This window comes from Gavia stellata, chromosome 2 (assembly GCF_030936135.1).
Source record: "Gavia stellata isolate bGavSte3 chromosome 2, bGavSte3.hap2, whole genome shotgun sequence".
Taxonomy (NCBI): domain Eukaryota; kingdom Metazoa; phylum Chordata; class Aves; order Gaviiformes; family Gaviidae; genus Gavia; species Gavia stellata.
Window position 1 is genome coordinate 24,079,517 of NC_082595.1, and position 24,094 is coordinate 24,103,610.

Below are 24,094 nucleotides of genomic sequence, written 5' to 3' on the forward strand. Positions count from 1 at the left end.
GCCCCACACCTGCTACCAGGTGCTTTAAAATTGGCCAAAGCCACTTTATTATTTAACACAAATAATTTACTAATCATCTTACGTTTGTTTCTGTGTTTAGTGAGACCAATGATTTCTTTTTTAACCTTCCATTTCTAAAACAGCCCACACAATACTGGGAGTAAAGTTCCAGGAAATTCAGTGAAATCTGCCAGCAGATTTATCCCACTTATGATATTCACCGTAAGCTGTAAGATACAGGTTCAGCCTGTTAATCACCAAATGAGAGCTCCGTGAATGCCGCTGCACGCTTCTCACTCCACCGGAATAATTACATGGCTCACCAGGAGAATTAAAATGGAGAAAAATAGTAAGACTTAGAAGAAAAATAATGTTTCCATAAAACACAAACTTATTGCATGATAGCTGGAGGCAACACCTTTGCACAAACAGCTGTAAATTAAAGCTGTCCTTTTACTAAGCTTCCAGAGATTGCTTACACCATGTGTGGCAACGGGAGAGCATACAGAAGACAGTTAATTTTCTTCTTTCTTCTTCACTTGCTTAAGTTGTCGAAAAGCTACTTGCCTGCTCTCAAAAGGGTGAAGAGAGTAACTTTTTATTTTCCCATACCACACTGCTACAGCTTAAGATGTGAACATTTTGCCACCTGATTGCTAAACTAGAATTTTCTTCATTTCTAAGTAAAAGTGTAAGTACATCATCAAATACACATCACCTGCAGGTGGCAAGTGTTAGAGAACTTGAAATCACAATTTTTTTCTACCCTCTCCAGTAACCATTGATGAGCTCTCAATGTGCTGTCTCTGCTCATTTCAACTATGAGAAGGCTATCCAGTGTTTAAGTTCTTCCATACGCTGCAATATCTGGGTATAATAGAAATCCATGTTGGCTGCAAAATCAGTACACACAGGGGATTCCATGTCACCAAAGGTGCAGTACAATGCAGTTCCTCCAATGCTAAGGAAAACAGTTGCTATGCACAGCAGTATCAGCAAGATACAGGAGCCACCAGCTACTTCATCTGTAAATATAAGAGCAGAAAAGGTGAAACAGGATGATATAAAAAGCAATATGAACACTTGTCAGAAAATCTCAGATAGGTTTTTACCGTGAATGGGTCAGGAGGTAAACACACTTAATAATGCTCATCATGTCAAAGTGACCATAATACATACCAGGAACTGTACATTTCTCTACCCAGTCTTTTCAGAAACCTAAATAATTACATAGCTTCATTTCTGCAACCTGAGTACCTGTCCTTGTTGATATCATGCCACAATGAGTCATTCCACACTGAAGCAAAATACGCTTAACTATGAGAATGTCACACAACCAAAGCCTTCCATTCATGGAAATAGTTGAAATGAAACGAAAGCTTTGAAACTAAAACAAATTAAAACATTCTTGCTTCATTTGTACTGACACTGGTTGTGCTATAATGAAATGTTTATGTTTATTCTTGCATTTTGGCTGTAAGGATGGAGACAAAACCTTCAGGGTAGGCTAATGTGAACAGTTATTTTACATCTCAGTTATTTTGTGGTAACTCTTTGCATGATTGTTTATTCCAGAGTAAGACTAATAAAGAGGTTGCAGAGGTGCTGCTACATCCTCACAACCTCGCTTGTCCTTGGTAACTTGTACGCATGAACAATATCTGCATCTTCTGTCAGATTGAAGAGGGTCTAAGAAAATTTCTGAACTCCCTTCACTCTGCATCACGGAGAAGAAACAGGGGGAAAGAAGAAAAAAAGAAGAAACATTCAAGCACTTTTTTGTGTGTTTGAAATCAGACTTACAATAATAATCAACTTTCCTTTTGAATCACTAAATCCCTGGGGAAAAAAAATCATAGAAGAAACTCTAATTGAAATTTTATTTAAAACATACATCGTTTTAAAATAATTTCAAGAAAAAGATGGGATAAGCTCCCTTTTGGGCAGTGAATAGATTTTCTTTTCAGTGTATGAGACACACTTAATACACTTTTAAGCACTAAAGACCTCCATTAATACCATTTAGTAGCCGGCACACACAGTAGATATAGAAAGTACTATAATTAGTAACCAAAAGTATTTTTCTTAACATCTCTTTAGTTTGATTAATAGAAATCTTAAATGCCAAGAAAAGCATAAAAAATGATATATTGTATTTCTTATGAGGCTATTTAGCCCATCAAAAAGGCAGTAAGGCGTTTAGCCAAATTTAATGACAGCCAGCAAATATATATGGATGCTTAATTATAAAGCAAGATTAAAATCTGACACCCTCCAATCCCTTGGTCTACTAGAAAGGGTTGGAAAGCTACCTGTGAACAAAGCACAACAGACTTGTTTCTTTTGCATCCCTCTTTACCTTCATGGATTAGATTTAGGGAGAAGGCCTACACCTCCCACCTCTAAAAATTAATGAAAGGATGCCCATTAGATGTCACTTGCAAATCATTCAGCCAGAGGAAAAAACCTGTGGCTTCACAGTCTCAACCAAGCTTTACAACAAAAGTGTACTTATTGTATCCTTCTGTAGCCTTGTTACCCAAACCTGGTATAGAATAATCTTAGATCAATCACCTTCACCTATTACTTGATTAAGTTTTAAAAAGCCAAGACAGTATGTACAATGAATGCCCACTTTGCTCTTGTGAACAAGAAGATCAACATCATTTGCACCCCAAGAATGCAACCCATGAATTAACAGCTTTAAATTACCTTGGTCCAATGTGTCTTCCATTTCTTGGAATCGCACTCTTCTCTTTGTTTGCCTTTGCTGGATGTGAGCAATTGTTTTTCCTTCCCTCTCATCTCTCTTCTTTAGTATAGAGACCAATCCTTCTGCTGGGGCAATCTATCAGGAAAGACAGTGAGTGGTATAAGAGATGTGAGAAATCCAAGCATGAAATCTATTTAACAATGACTTTAAGGAGGAAAGGAGCTAAACAGTAAAAAAATGGTTTCCACTTTACTTTTCTTAAACATTGTAGCACTTGTGAAACCTCCCTCTTGAATACATCAATTCCTTAACATGCAGGACAGCTGCAGTATCGTTCTGCTATCTGCTGACACTACTTGCCCTTAATTGCTATCAAAGTTAAATACACATACATTTACTGTTTGGTTCATACTTTGTATTCACTGCAACAGTTCCTTTGTAAGATCACGTTATTAAATCACATGGGTTGTGGCAGGATTGAGGAGGGTTTCCGTCAAAACCACCATCATCTGAGGGCAATAAGTCAATGACACACTGCTGCTGCCTCTCCAAAGATATAATCCTGCAGAGACTATCAAATACTTATTGCGAGATCAATTTTCCAGCACTGCAATTGGTTCCCTAGGATGGACAACAAGCTACAGTGTGGCCACAAAACCAAAAAGAGATAACATCGGAGAAAAAGAAAGCTTCAGTGCTCTGGATAGATTCCAGCTCCGCATTGTAATAAGCTCTCTGGATACAGTGGAAGTTCAAAAATCCTTCCTTACAGGTTGGTCACCCAAACAGCTTGCACAAACAGCAATATAGTCAACAAGTCAATAAACTGTAACTTCTCTTTCCTTTGCTTCAGCATTTGGTTTAGCTGCAAGAGTATATGCTAAGCCATACTAGGATGTTACACCAGCCTGAGCAGTCTGTAATTTCCTAGTTATTAGAGAAATGAAAGTAGGGGAAGTATCAGGAGAAAAATGCTTTCCTAAGCAAGCAGTTCCCAGTGTGCTAGAAATAAATATGAATTAAAATAGGAAGAATATTTAGACATGCCCTTTTTTATCTTGAGATCATCTTTACTGAAAGTAAGTCTTAGTCATCTCTTCATAAATCTAAGTAGCACTTTTTAAAACTTATTCGGTAGATCAGCAATGACATTTGTTAAATTGAAAAGTAATCTGTACACATTTGTGCTACAGATAAGAAAACATACCACATTTGCAACTAAGTTTGCAACTCATGTATGTAGGAGATGACCCCAAATGCCTGTAATTTTCACAAAAACTCAAACTGGAAAAAAAGCAACTTTCCAGATAACACTGTAGTTGCAGACAACTGACTGCTTAACTCTCCCCATAACCTAATCAAGTTAGAAGAGTATGCATAAAAACTCATTTGCATAGCAATTATAAGAGCTGCAGAAAACCAGAAAACAAGTGACTGTAACTTACGCCCCTAAACTTGCTTCGTGCTACAAGCTTACACCACGTATCGATGCATGCTGTAATTAGAGAGATGGTGCATTGAACACAGCGAAACGCACAGCACAATTCAATAGGCACTGCACCAACTATGGCATTTGGTGTTTGCAATATTTTAACTCATAAATGTGGCAATTACATTTGCAGGTCTCTAGTCTGGCACTATTTTATAGCACTCAACCGGACAAGTAATGTTGCCCTGAACAACTCACAGAGTTGGTCACTGTGGGTATATACCTACAGTCTAACAATTTTTCCCAAAATCATGACTGAGAGGGTACAATTGATCTCTGCCACACTTCCCCTTTTGATAGTCACTTTCCCTTTTGATTATCTGCTCAAGAGCTTGAATGAATTATTTAGTGAAACAATGCCATGAAGTACTTACAAAGTAGTGAAAGTGTGGAGGTGATGGAAAGAAATCCTTTAAGTCAACATATGGAGGACCACTATTTGGCACAAATGAACCAGAAATAATAGCCCACAGTGTCTCATCACAGCAGACAAGTGCACTGGGGTGAAGCTTCTACTGGTAATGTTATATTAGCCTTGCAGAACTACCATGAAAATTTATCAGGTCAGCCTGAAAAATCAACACTTGTGACAAGGAAGGGGGATTGTGTAGGAGTACATTAATTTGACTTATTTATTTGGGACGGTGGAGATGAGATTACGTCCTTTAAAACAGTAGATTATTTTAAGCTTCTGTGTATGGCATTGCTTCATAAAGAGGATCAATGACTCCTCCCGCACCACCCACGGAGCAGGCTAGCTGTCCCCTGGCACGTGTGTTCGCAAGTGGCTCGGTCTGCACATGGCAGGAATGGCTCCCAGGGGCGGTGGGGCGTTTGTACCAGTCCACCCTAAGATTAGTATGTGGTGGTCCATTCTGCAAGTAGTCATTTCAAACTGAGACACTTCATTTTGTCTGTTGGCTCTTGGTATTTTTTGAATTACTGTGTCACAAGCTCTGTCTTCTCCAAGCTTAAAATCAGAGGGCTATCTTTGACAGGATTATGTGGAAATGCGTGTTTCAGTGATTACAGTTACATAAAAGGCTTGCGAAGGGAAGTCTTGCTACAATGAGGTTCACTTACTTTCCCTGTCAGCCTACACGGCTATGCTTCAGGATTTACTTCTAAATGTATAAAGAACTAATCAACACAGCACAGGTTTCTCTACTCTGAACATGTTCTTTTGCTTAAAAAGGAGGAGCAAGGGCTTTTGATTTTGCAATAAAATCAGTGTGGCTAGTGTCACTCTCCTGAAATAACAAAAGCCACAGACCGTATTTTTAACAATGTCCCCTTTACATGATACGTAATTCATACCTTGAATATTTCATCTGCCTTTGAATTTCACGAGTCACGTAATTAAGGTTTTTGTTTCATTCGGCAAAGGACCTACAAAGCTATGCCTCCTAATCAGGTACAGTTTATTGTTAAAATGCAAACACAAATACAAACATATGGAATTCTGCATAAAGCAATATTTACACCTTCTCTTCTACAATATTCTCAACTGCAGCTCAAAAATATTTAATACAACCGTCACCACATTTTATTTTTCTTATTTTCAGTCATACAAACGTCATTACCGTAAGACTGTCATGTAAGAATAGGGTCTGTCTTGCTACAAATAAAATCTCATTCAATTAAAACAACTGTAAATGTATTTTTCTACCATACCTTTCATTTAGAAAGATTTCAAAGCCATATGCAAACTGATTGTATTAGAGCCGTCTTCCATTAATTAAACATCCAAGGAGAGGGACTTAGCTGCCATGCAAACTAAGTTTTCCATCCCAGTCTTTAGGGGGCAGGAGGAATTTAAAAAGGCAGAATACATTACTTAAATTGGAAGTTAATGAGGAAACTGTGGTTAATACAGTTGACCACAAGTCAAGCCTCAGCTTGACTTGAACCACGGGAAGAAAGCTTGCACCAGCCTGCACTGCAAACAGCTCTGTGTTACATAAAAAAGCTACATGAAGGACCCTACATCTAAGTTAGATAACTAACAAAAGATACTCTTGGAGCATCTATGCAACTGAGCTTACTCACTCAGCTCTGCTGGCCTTCACAAAATCTTTTGACCTGAGCTTTTATAATTACTGTACAGGAACTGAAAATGGCATACAGGTATGTGGTGGCAAAAAGGAAAGCAGCAATGACTGTTGGTTAATTGAAACTTTTTTCTTTTAACCACTATTAATACAAGGTGATTCTGCTTCACAGGAAAGTTTTAAACTTTTTGGATAAAGTTTAACATCCTGGCTGCAAAATAAGAAAAAATAAGCTCTAATTAAACTACTTGTCTCTTCTCTGTTTAAAACAGCATTTGCTAATAAAGTATTAAAAAAACTTCTTACATTCTATGTATTTTCACCAAATATGATGTATAGACATATTTACAAACATATTAGACAAAACTATGAAAATAAGGTCCTGTACTTCAAGCTCTTAGAGAAAACAGATTAAACTTGACTACTGGAATCATTCATAGCATACAGAAATAAAAACCCCCAAACCAGAGGCACTGCAAACTAGGGTCCAGGAAGAAAAGTTCATTGTTTTGGTATTCAGTATTTTGGTTTGAATGCAGAGAACTGCTCAAGGAGGTGTTTAGTTTGTGTATTCTTCTGTGGGCTGTATTCCTTATTCAGTTACTTGGCAAAGGCCTACAGTTTGATTTCTAGCGATACCAGATTTTTTTAAAGCGGTAATCCATAACTGTATGACAAACTGACAAAAAGCAAGACTGCCCTCGGTTGAGCAGACAAACCCCTTCGCTAATAAAACACATTAGATACATGAATAATTCGACTTTCAAAAGGAGCTAACTTAGCAGATTCAGTATTCATACCACAGCATCAGACTCTAACCATTTTTCTGCTGATATGCTTGCCACGCAAGTACTGGGGCTCCTTTATAGAGCAATAAATAGTTCAGATACTGTGTAAGCATTTAATACAGAAGCATAATTCTTGCAAACTCAAAACTACAGGAACCCAAGCCATACAAGAGAACGGGGATCTCAACAAGGCATTATCTCCAGACCTAGTACAGATAGGTGGAGACTTCATTTCTGCAATCAAATCAACTGCTAGTCAGTACATACTCAGTACTTTTTAAAAGTCTTGGTGTATGAACAGTGCCAACCAAAAGCTACTACCTTATGTTGTGGTAGAGAGTCTCATTATCTTTGCTTTCTGAAAGAAATTTCAAATGATAATTTTTGAATAAGGAAAAACATTAAGATTTTACTCATTTCCCTAATCATCACTCAGATAAAAAGCTTATGTTATAAACTTTTATTTCATATGGCAAAACGCAACTCACATTATTGAGGTAACAATTTGTTTGACTGCTGGTGTGTTATTTCATTCTCACAAAAATGATAACAAAGAGATCCAAGAAGAGATTATACACCTCTGATATCTGTTGCTGCCAGCTGCTGACTGTGCTTCAAAGCTCTTTGTTAGCTGTATTAATCTAGTTTCTATAAAATGACAGTGATTTTCCATCATTTGCACATTGTTGTGCATGGTTTGTACTAGTGAAGTACCCAGTATACTGGACTTTACAATATGTAAAGCATTATTTTAGTTTTGCAATTATTTAAAGCCAGAGTCAGAATTTAGTGGAATTTCAGTCTTCTAATTAGTTGTTATAAGTGGCAGACTAAAAGCAAGTGACATAAAGGATCTAAATTAGAGAACTACATGAGTTGATTCTTTGATCTCAATATGGGGTCAAACAAAACTTCCTAACTGTAAATACATACACAAGTACTTACCCTTCCCCATTTTCAATAAATTAGTATTACACTCCACTGAAGAATATTAATGTAATTTTGTCCTACTATATGATTTTTGTATCTAGGTTATTTCAAAATAGTCTTTACTTCTGCCTTCCATTCTAACTTATTGGTGGCAATTTTGTAAATACTCACTCCATGACAAGTTTTACCACAGTCAAATTGATTTATGTTTTGGTGTTTTGTTTTTTTTTTTTTTTTACTGTCACACTGGTACATTTAATGTAATCCGTTTCATTTCATTCATGTGGCTACCGATGCATTTTCTAGGTCTTTCTTTCACAACTACTGTATGAAAACATTGTCATCTCATTAGACAGCCACAGCCTGCACCTTCAAAGGCTTCAGGAGGACGAGAAAGGAAGAAATGTTACGGCTGGGTGCAAAGATCAGTCTGCTTGTCAAAACATCAGTGGAATCTTATTTTAGCACTAAAACAAAAATCAGTGAAAGCAAGTTAGCAGTGCTGCTTTCTCAGGGGTGCCAAACTCTCTCAATTCCTGGTTTCTTCCAGGGAAGCTGTAGGTGCTCACCACTTCTGAAAAGCAACCACTAGAGTAATGATAGGTAGCAAGATTAACGGGAAAAACAAAATATAAGTGTATAATGAAACAATACAAGCTGCTCTGCTGTCCTTAACTCACCCTGCTGCACCTAGAAATTTCAGGTATTATAAAACAGCCCCAGATACTGCATATTACAAATTTTAGTCGGTATTGAGATAAATCCATCTTCTCTTCTCCCCGATTTATACCCCTTGCCTCATACACAACTCAGGCCTCTTGCTAAGAACGATTCAAAAAGACTCCCACCAGTGCCAGCCAACATTATGCCTTATATGGCCAGAAAAAGTACTATGGGAAGACTCAAGGTACTTTTTCCTCTCCAGAGACTCAGCTGGCCGTCAAGAGTACTGGCAGTCCTAGCATTGGGATAGTAAACTAGAAATTAAACTAGATTCCCAGTAAAGCATCATCATCAGTCACTGGGCCAATCAATACATGCATAATTTTTCTAACAGTATCAATATGCTGCTTCCTATCCCATCCTCTAAGATGCAAATGGCACAAACATAGCAATTTAAAAATAGTTGCTATAGGATTAATTTAGGATTTTTTTATGTGAAACAGAACAGTTCTCTCCTGTAGCTTAATATCTTGAACTTCCAGTGGGCTCAAAAGAAATCTAATCCTGAGGGATGATATTTAAATTACTCTTCTGTTATACAAGTATATGGGCTTAGCACAGACTGTCAACAAAATGCTCTTTTTCAAAACCATCCTCTAGGTGAACACAAGCCAATGGATTTAGTGCAAAAGTTTCATTGCCTGTATTAACATTTATGTGGGTTTCCACATCTGCGTGTTGTCAAAAGCTTGTGTACAGCTTCGTGCACATGGCCCTCAGTGCTGGTATGCGATATACTGCCTGACATTCCACAGAAAGACAAGGTGTTTTAAGGGACAGGTCAGGATGAGTGATGTTGTAAAGAAGGTAAGAAGCTCTTTAGGTGGGGTTAAAAAACAAAATGCTCTGTTTCCAGTTCTGGAGGTTTTGCCAAACATGTAATAACATCAGCAGGGATCCCTAGTATTTAGTTCCCTGCTTGGCTGCTGTCCCTGTGATCATGGGTTCTTGGTCTCTGTGCATTAGCTTCTAATCTATAGAGAAGTGCTGTTACTTTATTGCCAAGGGATGCTGTATTATTAAATGCATTAAAAATAGAGATGAACTAAGAAGATACCTCTTAACAAGTCTTCCCCATCTAGCATCTGGAATCACATAATTTCACAATAATCTAGTTTTTTTCATTTAAAGAAAAAGGTTGCAAATGCACCAAAACCAGAAGACAATAAAGTGAAGATGTCATCATACACTCTCCAAAAAAGTCCCAAAGCAATAAATCTTCTATATTTTCAGAAGAGCAATTCAGCTTATGAAGCACTCATCCTTCTTGTAGCCTGTCAGCAGAGCTTCAGAAAGGTAGGTTCAGGGTTAGAAGTTCTTTCTTAGTTTTGGGTGAATAACAAAACTGCCTAAGCTTGGCAAAATTAGAAGCCCATACATTCATATACAGAGTTTATTACATATATAGTTCTCATCTATATGGCATAGGCACAGAAAAGCAAATTTTATTCTATGAATAGAAATGAACCACATGTTACATCATAGGCATTATGTAGATCTCTGACATGAAACTGTGATTTAACAGGAGTTGTCAGGCCATCTCCTAACAGACTGTCAGAATTAAAAGAAAAAAAAAGGTGTTCACACTCGTACATAAAAATCAATCTAATTTTTAGAAACAGAGCATTGATGGTCAAGAAGGAGGTAAACAGGCAAAAAGAAACTTTTTTCTGAATTAACTCAGAACAATTAAACAAGTATAGTTTTCTTTTAAGATTAAAAAGAGTGATATATGACGGAATATTTAACACATTTTGAAGTTGGCAATATCTAAAATATATTAATTGAGATAAACATGGAAGATTTTACAGGATTCACAGTATTTACCTCAGCAATCTCTATCCTTCTTGCAAGTTCATCAAGAGATGAAAAGCTGTCATCTAGCGATAAAGCTTCTAGTGAGTTGTAAGGTGCTCGTTCAGGTGAAACATCTGGAACAGTGTCAAAGTCCTCTTGGTTTGCAAAGTTTGCAAACGATTCTTCAGTGTCTATAATGTTACCATTTAAAAATCTGAGAAATAAATCTTCTTGTTCTTCATTATTTACTTTCTCTTCCTGTCCTGCTGTTCTCTGTACTTCCTTGCATACTTGTGAATGGGCAGTACTCTCATGCTCAGACACTTCATTACACCCAGAGCATACATTCAATGCAGTTCTGTCCCCTGAAGATTTTTCATTATCATCATCAGGCTGTTTCTGTTGCTGCTTTAAATCACTATTTCCAAGCTGGTCACTAGCAATTTCTGAAGAACCAGCAGCATGTTTTGATCTGAGCAGATTTCTATCAGCTTGCACATCTTTATCAGTAGGAACTAAATCAGTAGGCATATAATCAGCATCTGTTAAAACCAAAGCATCTACCATTGGCTCAAGAGGGAGTTTCACTCCACGCTCCCCAGCTGTGCCTTCTATTTTTTCTGCATCCTTAGAGATCTGTCTTTCTCTCAGCTGCAAACTGTTATCTTTACCAGCATCCCCAGATGATAAACAGCCCGAAGAAGGCCTGCCCACTGTCCCTGTGGACTGGGTGTGTGACTCCACTGTTGATCCAGCACTGCAGTGCTGCTCCTCCATGTGGTCCTTTCCTGCAGCTACCCAAAGGCTTGCTGCCTCTGTCGGTCTCTCAGTTTTGTTTTCACCTGGAGAACTGGTGCTCAGCTGTTTATCTTCTTTCTTTGGTCCAACGCCACGACAAGTTTCAGTACCTAAGTGCAACAAGAAAAACAGTTCCAGACTTTTTAAATGATTCAAAGCATCAGCCCAGGGGGGAAAGAGTATACTATGATTTGATAACGCTGTAACCAAATGCTTTAAAATGCACTCCCATAAATGGCAGGTATTTTATGCTCCAGTCAGAATAAAGGTTTCGTTAGTAGTCTGAAAAGCTGACTTCTGATTCAGCGAAGTATATGCACACATTCTGCAGGCAAAGCACATGCTTTAGTGCCCTCTTGAAAAGAGTCACTCCCATACTTCAAGCACAGTATGTATGTAAGTATCTTTCTGAACAGCCACATTTCTTCTAAAGCATATTTTATATGAGTGCATCTCATGGAGGCATGGAGTTCAGACAAATGCACTAAATTACAGAAAACTGTATTTTCATACTAGTGTATCTATCACACAGGGAGGTATCTGCATTTCCTTTAAAGAAGCTGAAATCATACTAATTTAATAAATTTTAAATTCAATTATTTTAAGTGGGTAACTAGCTCCTTTGGTTAATGCCAAATTAAATATCCAATTACAGTATTTTACATAACAGACTGCATAAAAAGTTGTTGCTTTTTGGATACCTAAGTTAGTTTACATATTAAAAAATGCAATTGAATGCAGCTTATTTCTGTATTGACATTTACAACACAAATGAAAATGAATTTTTCTTATCTGAAATTCCAGAGAGAAACAAGGGGAACTCTACATAGCTTGTGAATTCACCTACTATTGGCAGGATCTGAAGGAGTAGATGGTTAGCCCAAGTTGTCAATAAAATTATTAGACATTAGCCATTATGAGAAGCTCAAAGCCAAATCTCCCCTTTTAGGCTTACAGAGAGAAAGGGGGTGTTTAGAATTAGAATACCAAAGCAAGCTCACTATGACAGAAACTGTCTTTATTCCATACATTAATAAAAACTAAGTTAAGACTATATTACAGTAGGACTACAGTTACAGTAATAGTAAGAACCTCAAACAACAGATTAATACCTCTAGAAAACACTCATTTGCATTTTTTGGTCATAGCAAAAAGCAGAAAGGTCTTATGACTAGATTAATGAAAAGATCAAACAACACCCTTATTAACTGTATACATTCTCAAAAGAACAACTGAAGATCTCTATGCCAATCTTATCCTTCTTGACCTGTTAAAACCTCACTTAAAATCTGAGCAATTTCCTGAACTTGTTACATGAAACAGGGTCACATTCATTAGTCTTTAAAGAAATGTTTCCATTAATTCATTGTATTGAACAATTTTATTAAATTCTAAACTATCCCCATTTTAAAGGATAATGAAATACAAGGTAGTCTAGAAAAGACAGGCTTGGAAATTGAAAAAAAAGAATATCCATCCATCTCAAAATGCAGAAAAAAACCCCAGAACAACATTAACAGATAGAAAGGGTAGGGGGAACCTAACTTCTGTAAAACACTGAAAGAAGAAATGGGTATGAGACAGTGACTTTTGGAAAATTCGACACAGATGAGTAGACAGGTAAACAGATTTGTGACGGGATACTGAGCCGTTCACATATAGGTTATGAGTTCAAACACAGCCTGGGTTATTGGTCCAAGATTTTGTTACCATCTGTCAATTTTTCCTAGTGGATACATCTACATTACAACAGGCATCTTTGTTGGCAGCCCCAATTGCAATGAAGATTAAAGGGAATTGGAAATTAAATCAAATTCTTTACCATAAAAGGTGGCCCTTGAGCTCAGGGCTCTGTTCCTAAGAAAGTAATAAATGATAGTAGCATTGTTATCTAACTACAGATGTACAGGAACTGAGATGTAATGATGATTGTTACATTTCACATCAAATTTTCAGAAGCTTTCAATATTTTCTTTACACCTACTTCAAAACACCTGCGTTAGACAACCCATTCCCACTATAGACTCAAGGCAAGTTAAGACAAATACTTGAACACTTAATTAGAAAAGATGCTTTTTCCTACTAAGTTAAATGAAGACATACCCACCAACGCGGCAGTATTTTTTATCTGACTATCAGAGATATAACAAAGTGTCTACTAAAAATTTTCTAGCAACGAAAGCAGTTATGGTAATTTAAGAAATGATTTTTTTCCCAGAGTTAATTTAAAATTGACACTTGTTTTGTTCATTGCAGAAACCTGTAGCCACCACTTTTTTATCCTGTTAATCCAAGGCAGCCTAGCAGAGAGAGTACGGACCACTTCTTCAAACCACTTGAGAATTTCTTTTTCCTGTCTTACTGTAAGTCAGACTTCTACTACCAGCAGCTAACTGAGTTAAGTGGTTCTCACTGCAGATTAGCAGATACTTTTCTAAGAGAGGAAGAAAAAGCTTACACATTTACTTCTCATTTTTCATGATGTAGAGAAAAAACCCACCCAAAAAGCAGAAGACAAGCATTCTAAGTTTTCAATGAGAAGGCCCATGCATTTAGGCTAAAGTTGAACAGGTTAGTTTAAATATTAGGAAGCATATGGTTATTATAGTATAGGATTCTGCTGGGATTCAGGCAAAAATCAAGAACTAGCCCCAAACGACCATATTGCTTCTAGTCCTGAGCTGGATCACTCAGCCACAACTCGGATATTTTTTGCACAGCACTGAGTGGTGTATTCAGATTCAGAGTTATGGATCACCTTTGTCCAATTTCTGTATTAGTTCATACCGATGCCTTCCCTACCCAAAACCTTCTAACAGCAACAAAAACATTCAGCCCCACGCTGCTGAGACATTGACTCAGTGAAGGGCAGCAGTAGCTAATTGACCACACACTGCCTTAACAGATGAAAAGACCTGTCAGGGTGAGAAGTGATGGTTTCCTCAAGAACGTGCTAATCTTGTGAAAAGCATCTTTTGTGAATCTTAAGCATTTAAATTTGACTTAGGCTGGAAATATTCATATCTTTGTGTTGAAAAAGCATTTAGCACGGCTGGAAAATTCTCAGCAGAACTGCTTTCTATTGGATGACATAGCTTTATTAACTTACAAACATTTCACAGGAACCCAAAGATTTTGATGACATTTCAGAAGAGTTACATTAAGAAAAAGACATTAAAAAAATCCATTTATGCCATTAATTACTTCCACATTAAGTTTAATATGTCTTGACATGCAGAAACAAACTTCACAACTCACAAAGAGTTATAAAGCAGGCATGTTTCTTGCGGCGCCGGGTGCAAGGGGACTTCTCAAAGCTTGCACACAGGGTTAAAATCATGACAGGTATTTAAAACAGTTAACAAAGTTAGTTACGCCTACTGGTGCTACCCCTTAATTAACTATTGGTTAATACTTTCCTTACTTCATCTTAAAGTTGCAGTTCTCTTAATTCACCACGCATGCTCAGAGAATAAGGGGCTTAATTGGGTTGGGGCTTTTCTAGCTAGGAGGTGTGTTTCTTAGTATTATAATGAGATTCTAATGAGACAAGTTAACTCTAGGGCACTATTTTGTCAGTCTTCTCTATTTTTCTATGATTCGTCCTTGTGCTAATCGTTATTGCTAGTTAGCAGAGAGTCAGTGAAGACAGTCTTTATCTCTAATACGTCTGAGTGCCAGGCGCAGTTGTTATGAAGTATCTTCTTTACATTCTTCTTTCTTACTTTAACCCTTGTTTCTCAAGATGCCCTGTAACAGTCTAGCTGTTGTACTACAGTATTTTAACATTGACACAAAATACTCCTTAATTCAGAAGTTTTAAATGTTCAGAAATTCTGCTCTCCAGAAAGCTTTTGTTTCTACTTGGAATAAAAACAATAGGGAAAATTGTAAGTGCCTTATTTTTTTTCCATGGGAACTTCCAACCATCCAAAAATAAAAAGCACTGGGTTCTTTTGATCTGCTTTCTGAGCTGTAGAACATCTTTGTTTCATGTTTTCAATGTTTTGTGTTTAGTTAGGTTACAAGAACAAAGACAGAGAAAAGGCATTATAGGGGTCATGGTAAAAAAAGATGAAGATGAGGAGGATCCACACATGTAAAGAACTGTATCTTTGTTAATTCCTGATTCTCCTGAACATCCTGGCTGATACACACTTGTAGGATAGTTTAGGTTGAAAGGAACCTCCTGAGGTCACTTAGGCCAACTCCCATCTTGTGAGAAATTCTATCTGTTTTTGAGGAAATGTACTCAGTTTAGGCCAATTTTGGCAACTGTAACATGGCAATAGTAGAAACCTTTTGCTCAAAGAGAGGAGAGATAAAGCACAGCCTGGTAGTCTACCAATGTTCTTTCCCCCTCTGTCTCCATTTTAACAATTAATTAAATTGTAAATGTTTCATAAGAACCCAACGATTCTAACAAATTACTCACAACAGCCACTGCCCCAGGGCAGGAGGAGGAAAATGAAGCTGATATAAAAGTGTGTACTTAAAAAAATTAACTGAAGTATGTTTTTCTCTTCAAGATCCCCCAAAAGCTTCCTAACTTTCTGTGCTGTTACAGAAAAATGTGCCTCAAAATCAGTATATTGCATGTAATTTAAAATAGTTACTAATACTGTTAACTATACTGAATTGCCATGACTCAGACTATTTGTCATCAGATTGTTTACCTTATATTTTATACATGCAAATTATGTATCTTATCTCTAGTTTTACACAATTTTGTAGCTTATGCAGGCTGCTATAAATGCATGCACATTTAAAAAGACTTTTTTTGATGGAGGCTAGAATTACTTTCATTACAATGCTGAATATCAATGACTAATTAAAATTGCATAGTATGTCCATTGTGCAGTTGTGAAAAAAAATAATTTGCACAAATGGGTGAATCTGTGGGAATCCAACAAATGCTGTAGCTTCAAATGAAATAGCTTCATAGTACTTATAGGAATATGTCATTACAGTATCATCTTCAAAATAAATGTATGCACATGTACATACACATACCTGATTTAAAAGCAGCAGCTTCTCTTTCCTTTAAATTTTTTGATTCCATTAACTGAAGCGAACAACCGCTTTCCCATGTATTTTCTGCAGCTACTAGCTGTAAAATATGATAGTATTTCGTGTAATTTTTGGAATTAAACAGGAACACTGTGATTGAGACATCCAAACTTCAAACAGTTTCTATACTAAACTGGAAAAATTATATCTAATAATATTAAAAATATATTTATTAGCAATCTTTGACAAAGCAGATCTCAATTAAACAGCTGCTTACCTTATTTGTGGATGCCTGTGGCCTGTAGCAATGAAGAAAAAAAGAAAAAATTAAACAACTTAGTTGCAACATTCTTCATAACAAATGTAATCGAAATCTTATAAGCCCTTGCTCTGCTCTAATATTAGTACAGAACTTTTCTTACATTGAAGCAGCATCAGCATGCTAGCATACTTTCAAGCACAGATCTGTACCATATGTGAATATCATCAGAAGACCAATTAGCCTAAACATTGTCCACCTAATTGAGAAAGCAGTCAAAAGAAAATTTACTGCAATGTATCAAGCAATCTAAAATTCCTGTAAAACTTTATGCTCAGAAGAAACTCTACCAGCTTTAAAATTCATGTAAGGGCTCAGTATCTACTAGTATTAAAAATACTAATCACTGTAACAGAGATTGAGGAATGGGAAAAAAGCCACAAAACATATTTCCCTCTCTGCAGACTGTTTATACTGGGACACATTTTCTGGGTACTGTAAGATACAGCAGCTCCCACTGATTCCACTGGGATTCACAGGTGAGTCAGCATTGCTAACAGTCAGCATGGACTTTGCAAACTGTGTAGAGATTCATGCACAATGTGTTTTATCATGCATAATCTGTCTTGTTGCCTTTCATACAGCAGTGAAGATAAAACACTGAGCATTTTGTTTAAAGCTAGCGAAAAAAAAGTAGGAGAGACAAGAGGGGAAAGTACTGACGTTCATATACTCTCTAACAAAAACTTTTAAAAGTTGCATTGACTGTTAAATTTTACCATTTAAACTTCATATAAGGGACACTCAAAAGTATCTTTAAAGAACAAACATACCCAGTATGTAGCTGTAGACCTTGAGCATCAGAAAAAGTTACATTACTTTCAATTACAAAAGCAAAATGCTCACATTTTCCAAGGCCTGCATGTTATTCATTAAAAATTGAAGTACAATTTTAATTACAAAATAAACTGAGATTAAAACTTAGGAAAAAAATACATGAAATAATAAAAGCAAATAGGCTTTTGCCTAGAGAGTTTGGAAGATTATTAATATTAAATCCAGAGAACTAATCATAGCAAATGAACACAAGCCTTAATTTTTATCAAATTGCAGGGTTTCTCAGAACCGGGAATGATGTTACATAACTGAAATTTTGTATTTCGAAGTGAGGCTGCATGGGAGAATCAGAAGGCGAAAGCAGAGTTATTCTCAAGAAGGCGACAATGGAGGTGACAATAGGGAGGTGCTGCTAGTTGCAGCATATAAATCGCAATAGACTTGAATCTTAATCTTTCTGTGCGCTTGCAAGGTCATGTGCAAGGAAATGTAGGCTGAGGAACCCTGAAGGCGCTCAGAGTGCAATCTCTCAGTAGCAGCAGGCTGTAGGTGTAAACATGCAGGCAGCTACAGTGCTAGAGCTGCTGCCTCCTCCTCCTGTGGAAATGCAGGAGTACACTTTCCAGGGGCTCCCTCCCAAACACATTCAGACTACAAATAAACAAACCCTGACTGGGTTCTGGCAGTCAGCCTGGGTGTTTTCAAACTTCTGTATGGTCACCCAGAAGTAAAAAATGTGGAAGCCAAATCATACTCTCTATGAACAACAGGACCATTTTGGCTTTTATTACATCCAGACTGACTAAGCCAATGCAAATGTATTTGAAAAAGTTCTCCCTCCCCATCTGATTGAGAGCATCTCCCCTGTCACAAGTTGGTCTTTTCACAGCCTTTGAATGTGGTTAGTTCCTTTGTTATCATTGGCTGATCATTTTTCAGTGGCAGCTGGTATAGTTTTTTCCATCTGTCCCTTAAACTCAATGTCTAATAGGTAGGACATTCACCCATGAAATAACGGATCTTCTCCTTCCTGATGGGTACAATCCTCTATGTGTTACTACCCTGAAGAGCACCCTAGGCACAGTCCAAAAGTTTGTGATACTGTGATATACTGATTCAGGAGACTAATGAATCGGGCCAAACAGGTACAAACTAAGATTTCACACCTTTTAAGAATACTGCCAGACTAGGAAACTACAGAATCACTGCTTCATAATGTTTATGCAACCTATATGAAATCAACAGAAGATAATGAGAATGGCTTAAAGCATTAGGGAATTGTCCTAAAATGTGGAAAATTTGGGAATAAAATCCTATAGGGTAGATGTGAGTGCTGGAGTCTGAGATGCTGGGCAATTGCATTTAAAAACAGTGATTAAAACAACAAGTATCAGACACAAGCACCATCATCAGTTCTACAGTCTCTCTCTTCCTAAATTAAAACTACTCACTTTTTACTTTGACTGAAAATACTAAAACTCAAAACTCCATTTCTGGCAAACTAATGATTTGCTGAAAACAGTTCAGATCTAGTCCCTATACATTCCTCAAACCATATTAAAACATTGTGAAAATTGATCATAACGGAAACATTTTAGTTACATATCAAAAAGAACCACCACTTTATAACCAAATTCACTGAAGTCAAGGGGATGCAACTTTTATTTTAACACTGACTATTTTAAAACACCTATACTGGCAAGTAGACAACAGCTGTGCTAACATATTGGTACTGGAAAAGTAATAATATTTTCTTATACTTACTGTTGATGTGAAGAGCAAACTCTAGTAAGCCTTTCCAGCTCTTCACTGCTCAGTTCTTCAGCTGAATTCCTCAGTGTTGTAACTGGACTAGGAATTGCTGTTTTCCATTTTCTTTCTAAATTAAATCAAAATAATTTTTACCCAAAGTATTATAAAAGTAGTATTTGCTTAATATAAAATATATACGTGAAACTAATCAATGGAGAAATATTGACAACTTTTCTGTGTATGTTCTACAATTTTGTTACAGACTATGCAAAAAAACAGTATTTTTTTTTACAACACACTTTATTTTCAACACATCAGATTCACCAACCCTAAACCAAAAATAAGCTCAAAATAACTGTGGATCAAAGTCTCAATGAACAGAATAAAGAATGACAAACTATTTGCACCTTTTTCATTAAATGTGTGAGAAGAAATCTAAAGCAGGAATACTTTTCTTGCAACAAGCTCAGAGAACTTCTGATATAAATACTGGTTTTGTTATGTAACATTTTTAAGCTGGCAAAATGTATACTCTATTATTTACAAATACAAAACAAATTAACTCTTTCTTCTACCATATTAGGTTAGCCTGTACTCACCCCACCGCTCCTGTATGGAAGAAAGATTTGCAAGCAGCTGCTCGTGATACAGTCGTTCAAGCTGAATGAACTTCACTGCCTTCTCATCTGAATGAAAGGTTAAAGAAAAATGCACACGTATATGGACATGTTACAAGTTATTTATATTTGGCACCATATTTGAAAGGGCAATCATTATGTACCTGAAATTTTACATAACTGAACCAAAATTAATAATGTTTATTATCCAGATTTCTGTGCAAGGAAGAAAATAATAGCAGACATGAAAACAGCAAGTAAGAAGTAAAATAAGTTGAGAAAAGTTCCAAAAATGAAAATCCTATTCTCTTCAGCAGTTACCTCTTTCCACATGCCTTAAGTCCAACAAAAGTGTTTCTAGAAAGAAATGACCAAAATGTTATTATGCTGACAACGCTTATCAGAAAATGAAATATCTGGGAAATGAAAGCAAAACAATTATTACAAATACCAGCATGTATCTCTCAAGAAATACAATTATGTATATATATGCCAACAGCCATAACTAACTGAAAATATGGCTCCTTTTTACTGACAAGATGGAGACAGTATTTAAAAAATTTGCCCAACTCAAACTTTCAAAAAATATGGTCCCCCTTTTCAACCACGGTATACAACACTCTTGGACAGCCGAGTTCCCCTTTTGTCTTCTTTCTGAAGATTCTGCTTGATTTTCTTCCAGATGAAGAACTCTTTCCCCTCCCTTAGGGTTATCAATATATTCACAAAGGTATACTGATAGTTATACATTTTGTAATAGTCAGGATAATTCTAATTCCATCAAGCCCGAGCTGTTAGTTGTTCTGTTTAAAGCCATGTTTTGCCAGCTATTTGGAATTTAATTGTACAGTACAACAAGGATAGAAGTACAGTGAATGAGGTTCTTACTAATATAGACAAAATATTTTCCATTATTCATGCTAATTAAAATAGTGGAGTAATTACTACAAAACCACAACCAGTACTTGTTATTCTTGTTAGCCTCATGCAACATACACATAGCATGGCTTATGAACTACAATATTAATGGAAAGAATATTCCCTGCCTTCAAGAAATCTGTTATTAGAAACAGAATTACAGATCAGAGAGATAGCCTTAGAGGACCACAGCAACAAACCTTGAATTATTGTTAATATGAAGTTCTGCACTGGATGAATTAAAATGCCTGTCATGGATAATTAATACAGTGCAACATGATCAAGTTCTTTATTAACCTCACAAAACTGATGGTTGCAAGTACAGAGGAGATATCCTTCATAAATATGTATTATATGGTGGTGTTGAATTCCACACATCAGGTGTACATTGCATTAAAAAATATTTCCTTTGATCAGCTTTAAATACAGTGCCCTTCAATTAAAGCAACTTCTGTGAAAGAGAAGCTGTCTTTCTATCATACTGTTGAATGCATTTTAAATTTACTATATTTCCACCTGCAGAGCCATAATTTACTACAGATTTTTTCCATGCCTTTAATTTGTGCTGTGTATTTTGGATTTTCTGATGGATGCTTTTGAATTAGGATGACCAAGACAGAAGTACAGTCTTCTAAGACAGTGATAGCTATTTTATTTTATGTATTGCTTTTATAATATTGTAACAGCTATTTCTCTGGTTTTATACTACAGGCTAATATAATTTGGCTAGGTTTCCAGCATACCGTTCCAGGTTTCTTATGCGCTTTGTTATTTAACCATTACAATCGCCTATTTGCTGTATTTTGTTCAGAACAAATTACATAATAAAGAAATAATCTGTATGCACAGATTCTGTAATTTATGACGCATCTTAGCGCATCACATATACCTTAAAGGCTTACCAGTCTTGCCTCTTCTTTTTACAGTCTGATCATTTTCTGTTAAAAGCAAACAGTAAAACCCAGTCCACCTTTTCTAAAAATATAATTTCACTTTAAGGTTTGATATGATTATTCTCTCCCACAATTACTGAAATATATCAGAGCAATGAGCAGCAGTTCAGTTATTATAACTTTTTGACCAAACTTATTTGTATTTTATAGGAACAAATCAAAATAAACTGGACCATTGAACTAGCTGTTCCCAGAAGCAATTACCCATATTTTCCTACAACAGTTTCAGAAAAACTACCTTGATACGACTTCGACTAATTTGCATTTGCCAAACAACATGTTGCTATTGTTTGCAGGTTGCTGATCTCCCTTAGCTCGGTGTGTTTGGTATTTTTATTTTAATCTAGACACTTGTAGTACATAGTCTAATCAACTGTTGTGATAATTTTATTCTTACTATAACAGTGCCCTATTTGATATAATAGAATATGTACCCTATCTAGATTGGACATATTCCCAGTTACTAATACTTAGAAGAGAACTTATCCTATAAAAGCAGAAGTTCTTTGAAAATATTTTCTCCTTGTTTGTGCACAACCACTAATGATTATATCAGTACAGCTTTTGGAACTGGATTTATTACTTAACTCATATTCCAGCTGCCTGATTAAGAAGAACTTGCTAACATATTGCATATTCACTCATGGGTAAATTACGGCTGTTCACTTCTTCCTAAACCTGACCCACAACCTGTGAGTCAATGGTAAAGCATTTGTTCTATCAGGTCAGATTATTTTTAATATCACATAACAATTTCTACAAGTAAAAGGATACATTCCTCCTCTTGAAAATAGGTCTCAGCTATCTGCAAAAGTAAAAAGAGAAAAATTAGGATTCTATAATTTTCATGAGAGTGGTAAGGATATAATATGAACTTTTTATCATAGTTTTAAACATATTTTTTGCAGATTCATATTTAGTTTGGGTAAAATATGAATGTTCAGACTAAATATGTGCATTCTAATTCTAGGAAATATGTTTAAAAATAATATCAAGCAACAAAGAAATATTAAGTCCTCTCACACAAATGGATTTGCCCAAACGTTAGTTGGGTTTTATCTTGTTAAAACAACAAAATATTATTTCAGAAACTTTTTAAATGGTCATATTAGAAAGTTTTAAAATCACATAGAACAGAAGTACTGTGTTTACTGATATGAGTTGAAAAGTTTGAATTCTGTTATTGACCATTGTTTCCTTATGTTTGACCAAATTAAGGTCATTGCTGAGCTCTCCCAAGCATTACAGTACAATCTGGTAAAATGAAGAAACGGAGGTTTCCTGACTGATGAGAGAGGAACAATCTTTGGATAAAAGACACTAAAAATATCGCCTACCACAGCATCACACACATACCGATGACCTTCCTGTTTATATCACATTTACAATAAATATTTATAATAAATAATTACAACAAATATTTCAAATACATAGAATTTGAAATATTTACAATATGAATATCTGAAATTCATGAGATAAACATAAGAGGACTCAAGTTCTTAGTTTTTTTCTGTATTACTCCTAGTCCACCCGCAGAAGCCAGACAATACCATTGCAGCAGCCTTCTGCCACTTCCTTTCCTGAAGCTGTTCTGCTGTGTTAAAAAGATTTAAAGATCCTCTATCTCATGTGTCAGTTCACTAAGCCTAACATCTTGATATCTGAAGCTCTTCAACAACAGAGCAAGTAATGGAGTTAAGCCAGATGGCAGTTCTTTGATTTGCACTGTAGTTGTTATGACATGGAACAAATCTGCAGCTCTTCCTCCTTAGGTTGACATTTCCATAACAGAACAACTAAAACTAGATTTGTAACAAGACAGCTCTGCCAAAGACGACCATTGGGAAAAAAACCAAACCACCTAAAAATCACAACAATTCTTTGAGACTTGTTCTCTCAGATGGATGTTTAGTTAATACACGTATGTCAAAACAAAGAAATACCAGGGAGCCAACACAAGAAATAAGCAAACTTTCCCTGCTGCATTTAGAGCTCAAAGTGCAAAGGAGATTCAATATAGAGAACAAAAATCATTCCAAAGCAATTACGGAGAACCAGGAAAATCAAACACAAGGCAGACTACATACAAAATACTTCAACACCTAAGTCAATCTCCAGCACTTCTAGCTTAACAAAACATGTAAGCTGACATTAAATGCTGCTGTAAAAGCTGCTATCTTAGCCAATGGCTAGGAAATGAACAAGGGATCTTTATGCCTATGCATTCAAGATGTCTAGCTGCAACATCTTAAAAAACAACTTCACCCTGACTGTGTACTGTTGTAACACATATCTTTAACAGATCACTGCAAAAAGGAACAGTAAATATATGCTCATCAAGGGTTTATACACTGAGAAGCTGTATATAAACCAAGAACACAGGCATGCAAACATAAAAGAAAATTATGTTCCAGTATACCAAGTTATTGCTATATCAAATCTACATATTTTAATTACAG

The 24,094-nt window shown here is 36.1% G+C and overlaps 1 protein-coding gene across 1 annotated transcript in view; it reads right to left on the reverse strand.

Moving 5' to 3' along the window:
* Positions 1-261: 261 nt before the first annotated feature.
* The window catches only part of CNST (consortin, connexin sorting protein), a 34,085-nt gene continuing 10,252 nt past the window's right edge, over positions 262-24,094 (reverse strand). The window contains exons 3-10 of the mRNA XM_059834779.1: positions 22,410-22,440; positions 19,747-19,833; positions 19,160-19,274; positions 16,577-16,598; positions 16,303-16,399; positions 10,522-11,399; positions 2,713-2,848; positions 262-1,025 (exon numbers count right to left, since the gene is read on the reverse strand). Of these exons, the coding sequence (XP_059690762.1) occupies positions 820-1,025; positions 2,713-2,848; positions 10,522-11,399; positions 16,303-16,399; positions 16,577-16,598; positions 19,160-19,274; positions 19,747-19,833; positions 22,410-22,440 (1,572 nt within the window). The 3' untranslated portion in view covers positions 262-819. The remainder of the gene's footprint in view (positions 1,026-2,712; positions 2,849-10,521; positions 11,400-16,302; positions 16,400-16,576; positions 16,599-19,159; positions 19,275-19,746; positions 19,834-22,409; positions 22,441-24,094) is intronic.